The 14,585-nt window shown below is 47.6% G+C and overlaps 2 protein-coding genes and 1 pseudogene across 3 annotated transcripts; 1 reads left to right on the top strand and 2 right to left on the bottom strand.

Annotated features, from left to right (window-relative positions):
- The first annotated feature begins 237 nt into the window (after positions 1–237).
- LOC125525505 (putative LRR receptor-like serine/threonine-protein kinase At1g05700) lies at positions 238–6,949 on the top strand (annotated as a pseudogene). Its single transcript, XR_015613967.1, has 16 exons — positions 238–678; positions 1,001–1,180; positions 2,344–2,485; positions 2,610–3,162; positions 3,233–3,457; positions 3,564–3,838; positions 4,073–4,211; positions 4,306–4,377; positions 4,464–4,535; positions 4,624–4,704; positions 4,811–4,974; positions 5,071–5,288; positions 5,418–5,544; positions 5,627–5,695; positions 5,819–6,011; positions 6,152–6,949. The product of XR_015613967.1 is annotated as a putative LRR receptor-like serine/threonine-protein kinase At1g05700 (transcript).
- A 602-nt stretch (positions 6,950–7,551) lies between these two features.
- LOC125525528 (senescence-induced receptor-like serine/threonine-protein kinase) lies at positions 7,552–11,994 on the bottom strand. Its single transcript, XM_087540042.1, has 12 exons — positions 11,883–11,994; positions 10,717–11,796; positions 10,492–10,630; positions 10,030–10,101; positions 9,868–9,939; positions 9,663–9,743; positions 9,428–9,591; positions 9,055–9,323; positions 8,846–8,972; positions 8,504–8,572; positions 8,169–8,361; positions 7,552–8,042 (listed from the first exon to the last, which is right to left on the bottom strand). The coding sequence occupies exons 1-12, from the start codon at positions 11,989–11,991 to the stop codon at positions 7,712–7,714; spliced, it is 2,706 nt and encodes a 901-aa protein (XP_087396168.1). The 5' UTR covers positions 11,992–11,994; the 3' UTR covers positions 7,552–7,711.
- A 1,384-nt stretch (positions 11,995–13,378) lies between these two features.
- On the bottom strand, positions 13,379–14,297 carry LOC125537533 (transcription factor BHLH133-like). Its single transcript, XM_087540040.1, has 5 exons — positions 14,028–14,297; positions 13,872–13,934; positions 13,715–13,780; positions 13,572–13,637; positions 13,379–13,474 (listed from the first exon to the last, which is right to left on the bottom strand). Exons 1-5 carry the CDS (start codon positions 14,295–14,297, stop codon positions 13,379–13,381), a joined length of 561 nt encoding a protein of 186 aa, XP_087396166.1.
- Positions 14,298–14,585: the final 288 nt, after the last annotated feature.

Genomic DNA, 14,585 nt, shown 5'->3' with positions numbered 1-14,585 from the left:
GGAGGCGGCGATGGAGTTGTAGGCGGAGCCAAGGCCGGTGAGGATGTGATCGATAAGATCATCATCGTGGATCGGAGAGCCGGCGGCGGCCACAGTGTCGGCCAGGGCCTTCATCTTGTGCATGTATTCCGCGGCAGACAGATCGTCCTTCCTCAGTGACTGAAGTTGCCGCCGGATGTGGCGGACATTGGCGCGGCTCTGGGCACTGAACATGGCGGCGACGGTTGTCCACACCGCATGTGCCGACTCGCAGCCAATGAGTTGGCATGTAATATCCTCGTCCATGGAGGTGAGAAGAAGCCCCTTGACGCGCTGATCTTGAACCCACCATTGGTGGTACTCCGGGTTGGCGACGGTAGTGGCAGCGTCGTCGGTGCTGACAACGAGTGTTTTGGCCGGCGCTGCCTTGGTGCCATCGAGGTGTCCGTGGAGGTTGGCACCGACAAGAACGGTGCTGGTTATGCCCCCCAAAGCATGAAGTTGTGGCGACCGAGGCGGACGGAGATCGTCGGGACGGCGAGCGCGGCGGGGATCGTGGCGACGGAGACGAGGGCGCCGGCAGTTTGGCCGATGGACATAGCGGACGATGACATCGCAGCGACGATGCAGATGGAGCAGCGCGCGGCGGCAGCGTGGAAGATGGCACACGCAGCAGCAACAATCGGAAGCGGCGACAGCGTACGGGCAAAGCTAGCTAGCTAGCTAGCAAGCAGCTGGATGGATTCCTGCATATGCGCGTACGTGAAGTAGCAAGACGCGGCGGCGACGCGGAAGATGGCATGCGCAGCTGTAGCGATCGGAAGCACGCGGCTACGCGGAGAGAGGATCGGGCGGCGGCGCGAGGGACTTGCGTCGGCGGCCCGGCATGGCTGATACCAAGTTAAACACAGGGTTTAGGGTTTTGCATGGGTGGCTAACATCCAGCCTCATGTCTTTTTATATAGATGATCATAATACAATTACATACGTATACAAATACATGTACATGTACAATATGCAGGCCCTGGCCAACACTATGGCCGCTGCTGGCTCTCCGATCCGCGATGATGAGCTTATCGATCACATCCTCACCGGCCTTGGCCCCGCCTACAACTCCATCGCCGCCTCCTTGGGCGTGAGTAACGCACCCATGCCCTACTCCAGTTTTTACTCATTGGTTCTGTCCTTCGAGGCGCTGCAGGCACATCAGAGTGCGGTGGAGGGGTGGTCTCCCTCCGCGAATGTCGTGACCCGTTCGGGTTCGTACGGCGCGGGCAGACGTGTGCCCCACTCCGATCCCTATCCCTCCCAAGGGGGGGGGGGGGGCTGATGGACATGGCCAGCAAGGGCAGAGCCGCCAGGGCGACAATGACGGCCACATGGGTGGCCGTGACTGCAAAGATGGTTATGCTGGCAATGGCCGGCAAGGTGGAGGGGGCAACGCCAGCAACAACAGCGGAGGAGGTGGGCGTCGCAACTACTGGCGTCCCCGGTGCCAAATCTGCAAGTGGTGGGAGGTGCTAGGAACGAGTAGTTGCTCTGATACCAAGTTAAACACAGGGTTTAGGGTTTTGCGTGGATGGCTAACATCCAGCCTCACGTCTCTTTATATAGATGATCATAATACAATTACATACGTATACATGTACAATATGATAGACCCTATTTTAGACTCCGGGCAAGAAATTGCCAGCTTGCAATAACCAACAAAGAGCAAATTACATGTAGCATGTAACCAACGACAGAGGTGACAAGGGCTCGACTTAGGACTCCGGAGTAAACATTTACTACCCCATAAGAGTTGAGTAAAGGGTGCCCAATTGAGTAAAATGGTGCCCCAACCGGCCAGATCGTCTCAACTTGTTGTGCAAAAACACTACGAGGTTCCCCCCCCCCCCCCCTCCCCTGAATTTTATGGGGGTGGCCCCCCTCCCCAACTAAGACTCAATCAAAAACTGCCACATAAAATCAATCCTGTAAAAACCTGTATGTGTAGCATTGTTGCTTGTTGTGTGTCTCAGGCATGGTCCCAAATCAATTGCATGTGTCTCAACTGCATAGCGTGTCTCAGCTACTTCGTGTTTGCCAAGTGCATCGTTTACTTAAATTTTCTACACAATAAACGAGCACAAACGTGCTGACAAACCAACCCCTGCACCAAGTCAGTCGTCTACTAAGGCTAAGGCAGCGCGAGACAGTTGACAAACTATACAGCTCTCGATCAAGTCACTGCACTCTCAGTCGTCGCCGAATTAGAAGATAGTTTTACAGGCTAAGTGGCCATGTGATGTGTCTACTATACCAGTGGCAAGCGTGTGAACCTAAGCTTAAGGCTACTTGACATATGCATATATCTTGTCCTAGCTACTTCTGCCGGGCAAGGTTGGTGGCATGTGCGCGCCTAGTAAAATGGGCCGGCGATCGTCGTTGACGCTCCTGCTCTGCCTCGCCGCCGCCGTCGCCGGTGTACTTCAAGTTCGCGGCCAGCGATCGCCTAGCCTCGAAGGTGAGCTTACAAGTATTATCATATGCATGCGTTTTGTGTTCCTCTGCTAGATGAAATGGGTAGTAGTGTATGTTGGCTGCTTCGTCAAATCTACATCCGAACGTGCCCGCATTGAGCAATGCAGGTTTCATCACCATCGACTGCGGCTTGCCGGGGCAGAGCAGCTACGTGGACCCCGTCACCAAGATCCGCGCCACGTCGGACGCCGGCTTCACGGACGCCGGCTACAACCGCAACACCTCGGCCGAGTACATTGGCCAGCTGCGGATGGCCCCAAACTTCCACAACGTGCGCAGCTTCCCGGACACGGCTCGCGGCTGCTACACCCTGCCGTCCCTCACGCCGGGCTCCAAGTACCTGCTCCGGGCCTTGTTCAGGTACGGCAACTACGACGGCCTCGACAGGCTCCCTGTCTTCGACCTCTATCTTGGCGTCAACTTCTGGCGGACGGTGAACATCTCCACGGCCGAGGGAGTAGTGCAGGCCGAGGTCATCGCCGTTGTGCTGGACGACTCGGTGCAGGTTTGCCTGGTGAACACCGGCGCCGGGACGCCGTTCATCTCCTCGCTGGCCCTGAGGCCCCTAGAGAACACGCTGTATCGGCAGGTGAACGCGACGCAGGGGCTTGTCTTGATCGACAGGCGCAACATGGGCGACACGGGCAACTTCGCCATTAGGTACACAACACATACTGGTAGGTGCATACAACTGATTGTTCCATTTGGTCCTGACGTGTTCTGTGGTCAGGTACCCGGACGACCCATACGACCGGGCTTGGTTACCGTGGAGCAACCCGAAGCTGTGGCTGGACATCTCAACCAAGGAGAAGGTCCAAGAGAATATCGGCGGCCTCCGCCTCCACGCTCCGTCTGCCGTGTTGCAGACTGCCGTCACGGTGCTCAACGACTCTGAGTCCAAGACCGTTGAGTTGTCGTGGAAGACGGAGCTGGACCACGTCGACCGAATGCTCGGGTACACACTTGTACCATTTTTTTAAAAAACTCTATCACTTACAGATAACGAGTTTTCATAATATAGTTACACTATACTAAACTATTGAGAGCAACGCCCGCTATAGATGCGTTGCCATCTTGTATTTCGCCGAGCTGCAGATCGTGGCCGGCAATGCCGTGCGCGAGTTCAACACCACCGTCGACGGCGGACCCAGCCACCCATATAGACCCGAATACCTCGTTGGTGACGCCTTATACGATGTTAAACCCCACGAATGCTTGAGCCGGTACAACATCACCATGGTCGCCACGGCCAACTCGACACTGCCGCCGACCATCAACGCCTTGGAGTATTTCTCCGTCATCTCTACAGCCAACGTTGGGACCGACCTTCAGGATGGTAAATATCTACCGGACCTTATTTAGTTTCACATATATGAGATCAATCATCTATGACCTCCGTCCCAAAATTCTTGTCTTCGTGTTAGATACATCCCTATCTGGCTATCTAGACTAATCTAAGACGAGAACTTCGGGACAGAGGGAGTACATTTTTGCGACAATGACATACCTGCATGACCTCTGATTACTCCACTTCTTTGTCTTGTGTGTTACTGTCGGCAAAAAAAAAAAGTTTCTGCCATCAACGCAATCAAGGTTAAGTATCAGATGAAAAGGAATTGGATGGGTGACCCATGCGCTCCGAAGACTTTTGTGTGGGATGGGTTGACCTGCAGCTATGTTATATCTGGGCGTCCAAGAATCACAAGCATGTAAGTTCAAATTTAACTTGCAGCCATGCACAAGAAATCTCTCCAAAATGAGGAAATGCACTCGTGTCGTCTGAACCATTGTGTGATCTTCCAGAAATATGTCATCGGGCGGTTTGAAAGGCGATATATCATCTTATTTCGCTGATCTCAAAGACATCCAATCCTTGTAAGTAGGAAATTTATGTTCATTTCCACAATAATTCTGCTAGGGAATAGGTTCACATAATTGTATGCTTTGCCACCTTATTTCAGGGATCTTTCGTACAACAAACTGACAGGATCAATTCCTAATGTTCTTGCACAACTACCCTCTCTCGTGTTGTTGTAAGCAACTTTGAATTATATATCGTCTTTGAAAACTAATATCTGTTTTGCTACCAATGTTTTGATACCAACTTTTTGGTCCATCCAGAGATTTGACAGGTAATCAACTTAATGGATCCATCCCCTTTGAGCTTCTAAAGAGAAGTCAAGATGGCACCCTAACTCTAAGGTTAATCCATCATATCGTACATATATCTGCACCGCCATTTAGTTCTCTGATCGTTGCTTTGATAATTTCCAGGTCAAAATTGCTAATGGTCTCTTCTTTTTGATAGATACAACAAAAACCCAAACCTTTGCATCGACAACAACTCTTGCCAACCAACAAAAAGGGAAAACAATTTTAAGATTGTTGTTTGTATTGTTGTTCCGATAGTTGCGGTTGTTGTGATTGGAGCACTTGTAGTACTTCTGATTCTCATAGTGAGAAAAAAGAAAGGTGAAACACATCAATAAAACTACATTAATAGTTCTGCATTACTGCACCAAAGCAAGCAACAATGGGTAATACTAGTTTGGTTCTTGAATTTTGAAGGATCTACAAAGAGCAGCAAACAACAAGACCGTCAACACCTGGACAACCACCGATTCACATACAAAGAACTAGAGACCATAACAGACAACTTCAAGACAGTGCTTGGCCAAGGAGGGTTTGGAACTGTTTATGATGGCTTCTTGCAGGATGGTACCCAAGTTGCAGTCAAGTTACAGTCTCAATCCTCCAGTCAAGATGTAAGAGAGTTCTTGACAGAGGTAAAGTATTATCAACTGTAACCAGAGCATGGTGTATCGACATATTAGTCAAAAAAAGACATATTAGTCAAGTAAATTTAATAAGCCAATTTTAGAAGCTTTGCCATTTTTCTTCCTATTCTTGCTCAGGCTTAGACAATAACGAAGATCCATCACAAGAATCTTGTATCATTAGTTGGTTATTGCAAGGATGGGATATATTTAGCTCTTGTCTACGAGCATATGTCTGAAGGAAATCTAGAAGATAAACTCAGAGGTATTCTAGTCCGTCTGTAAGAAGAGCATACGGTATCTCTGTCTCATGTTACACACTACTAACGTCAACCAAACTTTTACAGGAAAGAACGGCAAGGATGTATCCTTAACCTGGAGACAGAGGCTCTGCATCACACTACAATCCGCACAAGGTATACTTTAATCCGGATTATGGTCTTCCTTTCGTTGTTGTCGATCTCTATGCTTTGCTAGAGTTTAACATATGTTGATTCGTGACTGATATATCATCTCTGTCGAATATGATGTGCTCACAGGGCTTGAGTATTTGCACAAGTCATGCAGCCCACCCTTCGTGCATCGTGATGTGAAGACATCAAACATCCTACTGAATAAAAATCTTGAGGACAAAGTGGCTGACTTTGGATTGATGAAGGCTTTCAGTAAAGAAGATGATACACATATATCTACGGTGCGGGTGATTGGCACAAGAGGCTACCTTGCCCCTGAGTAAACACTAATACCTAACTTATTAATATTTTCGTTGCCTGCTTGCCAACCATTTGGATTAGTATATCTTTGTTGTGACTGACTCAATGAATTGTGATGCAAATGCTTGCATCCCATGCTTATTATATGTACATACACAGGTATGCAGCAGCCTTGCAACTAAATGAAAAGAGCGACGTATATAGCTTCGGTGTCGTGTTACTGGAGGTAATCACAGGACAACCCACCATCCTTGAATCTACGGAGGTCATCCATATCGTCCAATGGGCACGACTTCACCTTTCGGGAGGCAACATCGAGGAAGTGGTGGACGGCCGAATGCAAGGCGACTTCAATATGAATGGCATGTGGAAGGCCGTGGACCTAGCGCTCAAGTGCACCGAGCATGACCCCGCACAATGACCCACAATGACGGATGTGGCTGCCCAGTTGCAATACTGCCTCGAGTTGGAGAACGAAGATCAAAACAGAGGCGATGCTAACAATAACTTCCACATGATGAAAGATAGCAGTCGTGACCGCGATCTACCGATGATGTAAGGCTGGGCACCATTTCATTTCACATGGTCACTGTTATTTGTTGGTAGGGCGCCAATCATGATCATCAGTCATGCACTCTTGGTGCGTGATAAACAATCGATGTATTATTCACTAGGAATTTTTCTACATTAATCCCAAACTTGTTCTTTGGTGACACTAAAAGATTTTATGTTTCATTTTGACCCATTTTCATCGAACCTAGTCCTAAACTGAGAGAAGTGCCTTCTCATGGTGAACGAAAGTATGTTTCTTGGTCATAAAATTTCTAAAAGAGGTATTGATGTTGATAGAGCTAAGATTGAAGCTATAGAAAAGTTTCCATGATCACTATGTACAAACCTCATGTAAATTTTAATTTTGAGTGGTACTTCTGTTTTCCAAATGTGTTTTGAAGCAAAGTCAACGTTATTTGTTGAGACGGCGCCAACCATGATCACTAGTCATGCACTCTTGGTGCATGATAAACATTCATGTATTATTTTCTCAAATTAAGGATTTTCTACATTGATTCAGTAGTTCTTTGTTTGACACTAAAGGTTTGCGATTTCACATTCAACATTTTCCATTGAACATGTTTTATTTCTTGGAGTTGTCGTTAGCTCAAACATTATTTCATGAGTGCTCAGACATGTTTAATTGATTCATGACCTAAATACCCTAGCAAGTATGGTGTGGTTATAGTGATCGAGAGTCATAGTTTCACTTCTGGTTTCTTAGGCTCTGTTTGGTTACAGTGACTAGACTAGAAAAAGTCTCTTTTAGTCCCTATACCTATGTAACCAAACAGGAGGGACTTTTTCTTTAAAGACTAGAAAAGACTCTATTGGAGGATCTTTTTTGTTTAGTCCCTGGGACTAAAAAAAGTCTAGTCCCTTGCAACCAAACACCTCCTTAGTGTGCAAGAACTTGTCAGTGTTCTCGCAATAGGATTGGGACATTGGTGAAATTTCTTTAGCGATAAGAAAATTTGGAGCCATGTTACCTGAAAAGTGCAGCAACATATATTTGCACTCTATATGTCAAGAAATATCCTTTAAAATCACGAAGAGAGAGAGAGAGAGAGAGAGAGAGAGAGAGAGAGAGAGAATATAGATCAACTGAACGACAAAGTCTTCATCATGTGACATCACCCTCACAACAATATGGTCCACGCCTCCTCCTCAAATCATGTGATGTTCCTCTAGCTTGAGACACTCTTGTAGTTGTGCTACCACCTCGGTCATCGTGGGTCGCTGAGTAGGAGCTTGCGCAATGCATTTGAGCGCGACGTCCGCGACCTTCCAGACACTATTGATATCATAGTCACCTCGTATCCGAACGTCTGCAACGTCTTCAATGTTGCCCTGTGCAAGGTGTTGTCGAACCCATTGGATGATATTAGTTGGTTTTGGGCATTGTAGGATGGGTGGTCGCCCCGTTATAACTTCCAACAACACGACACCAAAGTTGTATACGTCACTTTTCTCAGTGAGCTGCAGGGCTGCCGCGTACCTTCACACAAGCCGATACATGGCATATTAGATGTGCTTTCACTATGGTTGATCACATATGATTGGTTAATTAATACACTCAAGATTGTAAGCAAAAGCAAGTAGAAGAGAGTATGATGTCTTTTACTCAGGGGCAAGGTAGCCATGTGTGCCAACCAGCCTGGCTGTGGATACATGTGTGTCACCATCCTGATTGAAAGCCTTGAGTAAGCCAAAGTCAGCGACCTTGGCCTCGAGATTCACATTCAATAGGATGTTTGATGTCTTTACATCCCGATGCACAAAGGCTGGGCTGCATGCAACGTGTAGATATTCCAGCCCTGTAAGCATATCACACCAATATGATGTCAACAATAATCACATTACCAAGTCACGATCATGTAAAATTTGGCTTCCAACGAAAAAAATAGATGGAAATTAGCAACGGAAAATTAAAGAACACGTTTCACATCGGAAGAATACCTTGGGCGGACTCCATTGCAATACGAAGCCTCTGCCTCCAAGTTAAAGATGTACTATTGCTCTCTTTCCCTACAAAAGATAGAAGAGCACTTATTAGTATGATGATGGGAGTACCCAATAACTCAAATGGTTCCACGCAGAAAAGAAGAAGAATAGATAACTCAAATGGTACGAAGTGAGCTGGCCTAGCTCCCTTGATTACTTGGCTGAGAGACTAGATATTGGAATCATCAATTCCTCATGGACATTAATTTAGGTTCATATTCATACTGTAAAGGTTTTCGCTAGAGTTTTATTTGAGATAAAAACCCCACTAAATGCACATAATCAAATAGCACACACCTCTAAGTTTGTCCTCGAGGTTTCCTTCAGACATATGCTCGTAGACAAGCGCCATGTACTCCCCATCTTTGCAGTAACCAACCATGGATACAAGATTTTTATGGTGAATCTTTGTCAAGGTCTGAGCCTGAGCAAAAGAACAGGAGAATTGTTTACACACAACAATTCCTTACAAAACTTCCCTTGAACCGGTGATGAATGGCACTTACCTCTGTGAGGAACTCTCTGATGCCTTGCCTGGAGGACTCAGACCGCAGCTTGACCGCCACCTGCGTACCATCCGGCAAGAAGCCATCGTACACGGAGCCGAACCCTCCCCGGCCGAGCACCGTCTTGAAGTTATTCGTCATGACCTTCAGGTCCTTGTACGTGAACCGGCGGTTGTCCAGCTGCAGCAGGCTGTGCGTGTCGCCGTTTCGCGACTGCGAATGCACGCCACTAGCCTCGTTCTGTGGCTTCACACTGCCCTTTCTTGATCCTTCATTCGGTGATCAGTGAGACAGTGACAAGAAACTGTAAATATTATCCAGTCCAGTGCTGCTTGCAGTTGCAGTTGATGTTTGTTTTGACACCTTGTCTCACCTTGCTTTTTTCTCATTATGAGAAGAAGTAGCACTGCCAGTGCTCCTATCACCACAACTGCAAGTATTGGAGCAGCAATGTACACGGCAAGCATGGATTTGCTATTCTTTTTGGTGGGCTCGCAAGAGCCGCCGTTGCTGCAAAGGTTTGGATTTTTGCCGTATCTATCAAAGAGAAGAAACTTAAGTGATTTTGGCCAGGATCAGGGGAACTAACGGAGAAACGATTGGCTCACCTTAGAGTTAGGGAGCCGTCTTGTATTCTCTTCATAAGCCCAGAGGGGATGGATCCATTAAGCTGGTTGCCAGTCAAGTCCCTAAGGGACCAAATAGCATTCATAAGTTCAAGTTGTAGTAGAATATTCAGGTTCAAGTTGATATTAGGCAACAAAACTATTGGATATCAAAGTCAACATAATTGTGGAGTTCAAGATTCCTTACAGCACAACGAGGAAGGGTAGGTCTGAAAGAGCCTTAGGAATTGGTCTTGTAAAGTTGTTGTACGACAAGTCCCTGAATAAACAAACATGCATACTTATGCATGAGCTTAACTCACAAATTAAGATGATTGCCAAAACGGGCGTAAAACTTCCTACTAATTACAAATACTTGATTGCTTTGAGGTTGGCGAAATGAGATGGTATGCCGCCGCTCAAACCGCCAAATGACATATTTCTGCAGAAACACACACACAAATGTTCAGAGAGATTTCTCAGGCGTGCAAGAAAACTGAGGTCAAACTTAAAGCATCTCCAACAGCCACCCAAAAACTGCTCCACGCGTTAAAATTCAGGTTTTTTGGGCGCCGAACAACTCCAACAGAAGCTGTAAAATAGTGCAGGCGCAAAAAAGGGTTGGGCGCGCTGAAAAACGCTAACAAAAGTTGGAAATTTAAGGAGCCGGATTGCACGCGCTTCACAGTTTACACTGCGTGTTTTATTAGGCGCGCGTTTTTGGACATGTGCTAAACCAATATTAGGTTCCGCGCGCTTAAAGTGCTACAGCGGCGCACTAAAACTATTTTAGGGCGCGGAATTTTTGTGCTACTGTTGGAGATGCTCTTACAATCTTGTGATTCTTGGAGGCATTGAAATGGCATAGCTGCAGTTCAGCCCTTCCCACACGAGAGTCTTGGGAGCGCACGGGTCACCCGCCCAGTTCTTCTTCACCTCATACTTGGCCTTGATCGCAGCCATGGCGGCAACTGTCAAAAAATTCAGTAGCACAACAAAGATCAGTTATCAAATAATGTGCATATCCACTATCACCGTACGTGAGAACTGTGAGTGCCATCCTTGGAGTCCGTGGCGACGTTGGTCATGGAGACGACGGAGAAGAACTCGGCGGCGTTGATGGTGGGCAGCAGCGTGGAGTTGGCCGTGGCGTTGAGGGTGATGTTGTAGTGGCCGCCGAACCCACGGTGGGCCTCGCTGTTGAAGAAGGCGTCGCACACGAGGTGCTGCGGCGTGAAGGGCGCCTTGCTCCAAAGCTTGCCGTTGATGGCCATCTCGAACTGGCGCGCGGCGGCGTCTCCGGCCACGACCTCCAGCTCCGCGAAGTAGACGATGCCGATGACCCCGGGGTCGGGGTAGGCGTGGTTCGGCGCCGCGTCCCACGACAGCTCGATGGTCCTGGACGACGCCGACCTGGAGCCGTTGCGCGGCGTGATGGCGGTCTGCATCACGGCGGACGGCGCGTTGAAGCGGGGGTCGGCCAGCTCCTTCACCTTCTCCGGCGTCGACATCTCCGTCCATTCATTTGAGTTGATCTCGCTCCACGGGATCCGCACGCGGTCGTACGGGTCCTCCGGGTACCTGACCAGCGCGGCGCCGCTGACGCCGAAGTTGGTCCGGTCGACGAGGACCAGCGCCTGCGTCGCGTTCGCCTGCGGGTACAGCGTGTCCCTGACGGGCCTCAGGTCGAGCGCGGAGATGAAGGGCGTCCCGGCGCCGGTGTCCACCAGGCAGACCTGCACGGACTCGTCCGGGACGACGGCGATGATCTCGGCCAGCTGCGGCGTGTCGGCCTTGGTGATGTTCACGGTCCGCCAGAAGTTGACGCCGAGGTGGAGGTCGAAGACGGGGAGCCGGTTGAGCCCGTCGTAGTTGCCGTACATGAAGGTCGCCCGGAGCAGGTACTTGGACCCTCGGGCGACGGTGGACGGGAGCGTGTAGCAGCTCCGTGCCACGCCGGGGAAGCTGCGGACGTTGAGATAGCGTTTCGACGAGCTTGGCTTGATGTACTCTGGGGAGATGTTGTGGTTGGTGCCGGCGTCGGTGTAGCCGCCGTCCGGGACGTACGGTAGCTTGGTGGCGGCGTCCACGTAGCCGCCTGCCTGCTCCGGCAGGCCGCAGTCGATGCTGACGAAACCTTCGCGTACGTGCGTATACGCTAGCTCAATGCACTGACATGTGATGAAACAGCGTAATTCAGAGGTGTTAATTAGTTAAGCTCACCGGTGCTGTCGGGCGCGCGCTGGCCGCGAACTCGGAGCACGCCGGCGAGGCCGAGGAGGAGGAGCAGCCACGACCGGGCCGCCATTGCTCCCTGCGTTGATCGCTCCATTGTGCTAGGTAAGCACATCTGCACATGCCGCGCGCAGCTAAACTCGGTAACGGTGATACTTTGACTCGGTAAACGTTACACAAAATTAAGTAGCTAGGTCATGCCTAGTAGCATTGCTCCATGCCATGTACCCACTGAGGCGAAACGGAGACGAATCTTAATTCTTTGACTCGGTAAACTACAGTACGTATAACTAGCCAGTGGTACATCTTGCACATGCAGCTGCTCCCGATCGACGGCGCCGCGGTGTCAACGGTGCAAATGCATGCATGCATGCTTGCTTGTATTGTATGGACTAAGCCTGTACCATGCATTCACTAGATTAACCCAGAATTTTTCAATGGCTAACCAGCAAAGAGAAAATTACAAGTAGCCATTGCCAGCATTCCAAGGATCACAATCTAGGGCTGCAAACTCTCCTTGTTCCCTCTACTTTGATGCGCATGAAACGGGCCAAGGATAAAACTGCTTTGCCATGCATAAGATGTACACCTTGGCTTAGTAAAAGTAAATAAAACAGGTTTATCGTCAGCACCTCAAAGTCGCACATATTCACGTGAGCGCTTGTGGGCAACATGAGACTAGCTAGCTATGTGTGCTTTTAATATTTTAGAGAAGAAAGGGAGAGTCCACCTTGTATCTTGATGCACATCTCCTTCCGGTAGCCGGGTGGGACTAAAGCATTCACATGAACCAGCTCAGCAAACACGACGAGGCCAGGTTCGACAGTTGTGGTAGAGAACTCTAATTGTGGTAAGAGGAAACGAACTAATCTTAACTCCCTCCGTTCGGAAGTACTTGTTGAAGAAATGGATGTATCGAGACATATTTTAATTCTAGATACATCCATATTTATATATTTCTATGACAAGTAATTCCGGACAGAGGGAGTACTTGGTTAACACTTCCGTTAAAGGTAATACGGTCATTTGTGCGCTTGTAGTCATCAATACAACATAGAAGATACTCCTATATTTCATATTGTTTATATTTCTATATTTATCCTTTGGGCGGATGCATTTATTAGCCGGTCGATTATGTGTGTAAAGGGTAAAGCTATTTTTTCTTTAAAGAATAAGTTGTATAAATTGCCATGCTAGCTCTTGATTCCGTTCCTTTGTATAAGTACAAAGTAAGAGGTCGATTCTAAATCAAAATCAATATACAACAAGCCCGGTTTAAAATAAATCTTATTATTGACATTGTTTAAGCAATCAAGAATAAAAATAGAATCCTGAATAAGGAGCTACAATACTCAATAAATGGAAATTCGGGTTGAAGTCCACAAGAGATATGACAATGCTATGACAGATGAATCAGAACAGTTGAGCCATAGGTCCTTCCAACAAATTATGTACCATCTGCTGAGTCAGTTTGTTTGGGGTAGTCATTCCTGAACCAGAGAATCCAAATGGGGGGAACTGGCATTGATGCCGTCGTTGGCGAGCGGAGCGTACATCCAAATTTCATCAGAGCTCAAGAGCTATGCATCAAAAAGATGGGAAGAACTAAGTGGCACGCACTCGCACACTGACAATCGAAATATTTGTGCATCTGTTGCTTTATAAGTGAATACATACCTTGATCTGCATATGCAGAAACTTGACATATTGGACTGCTTCCTCCAACATTGTGCTTATGTCAACCTAGAAAAGCAAACGCTCAACACAATTAGCATTGGCAGGTGCAAATGAAGAATGAATGGAAAATAGTAAGAATTCACCTTTGTGCCGTTAGGGATCAGGTGCTGCAGTACTCTTAGCCTCTCGTTGATCTTATGCCTTCTTCTCTGTTCCAAAATTGCACATGGTGATAAAATGTTTAATAAGAGATTCCCCAAAAGGGAAACAAAGCTAATAATATGTAAGTAACTATCAAACCTTTGCATAGTTGCTTTGTGAGTCCATTGCAGCTCTTGATTTGTTACCACTCTTCCTTGGGGCCTAGAGAATTGATTGCTATCAAAAATAAATAAATAAATAAGGAGTAGAATTAATTTTAATGATAAAATTGACCAATTGTAGGCCTTCACTTACCAAGAGAACCGCGGGGACTTCATTGTGATGGTCGCTCTGCTCATCCACTTGCATCTTTCTCTTGATACCAATGTCCCTCTCATTTGCCGAACTGAGGTCATTGACTTGGAGATCAAAAGATTCATTTGTGCTATCATTTTTGGAGGAGCGGAGGTTTGCATCAGAATCACTGTCACACCAGAGCACTGACTGCAAATGTGCAATCATCTCCGACTCCTCACAGATTGCATCGAGAGAACCCCAACAAGATGCACATTCTGCCTCCTCCATTTCTTCTGATCTCTGAATTCTCTTGTGCGGTATGGTTATGAGAAATCCTTTGGTTAGTACTGAGCATAACTAGGAGCGTGCTTATATATATACCTTGAGGAGCAGAAAGTCTTTGTTATTGACATTACATGGATTTGACTTAGATTAACAACAATCTTTCAAGAACAATAATGCAGAAGAGAAAGACTCGAAGAGCATAGATAATATTTGACTCAACGTGTTGGGAAGTGGTAGCCCGTGGGAAGTCATAAATGCTATGGTGTAGAATACTATGTTTGGTGTGGTGCA

The sequence above is a fragment of the Triticum urartu genome, chromosome 1A, assembly GCF_056163025.1.
Source record: "Triticum urartu cultivar PI428250 chromosome 1A, HENAU_Tu73, whole genome shotgun sequence".
Classification (NCBI taxonomy): domain Eukaryota; kingdom Viridiplantae; phylum Streptophyta; class Magnoliopsida; order Poales; family Poaceae; genus Triticum; species Triticum urartu.
Note: the sequence above shows the minus strand (reverse complement) of the source record. Positions and strands in the feature narration are given on the sequence as shown.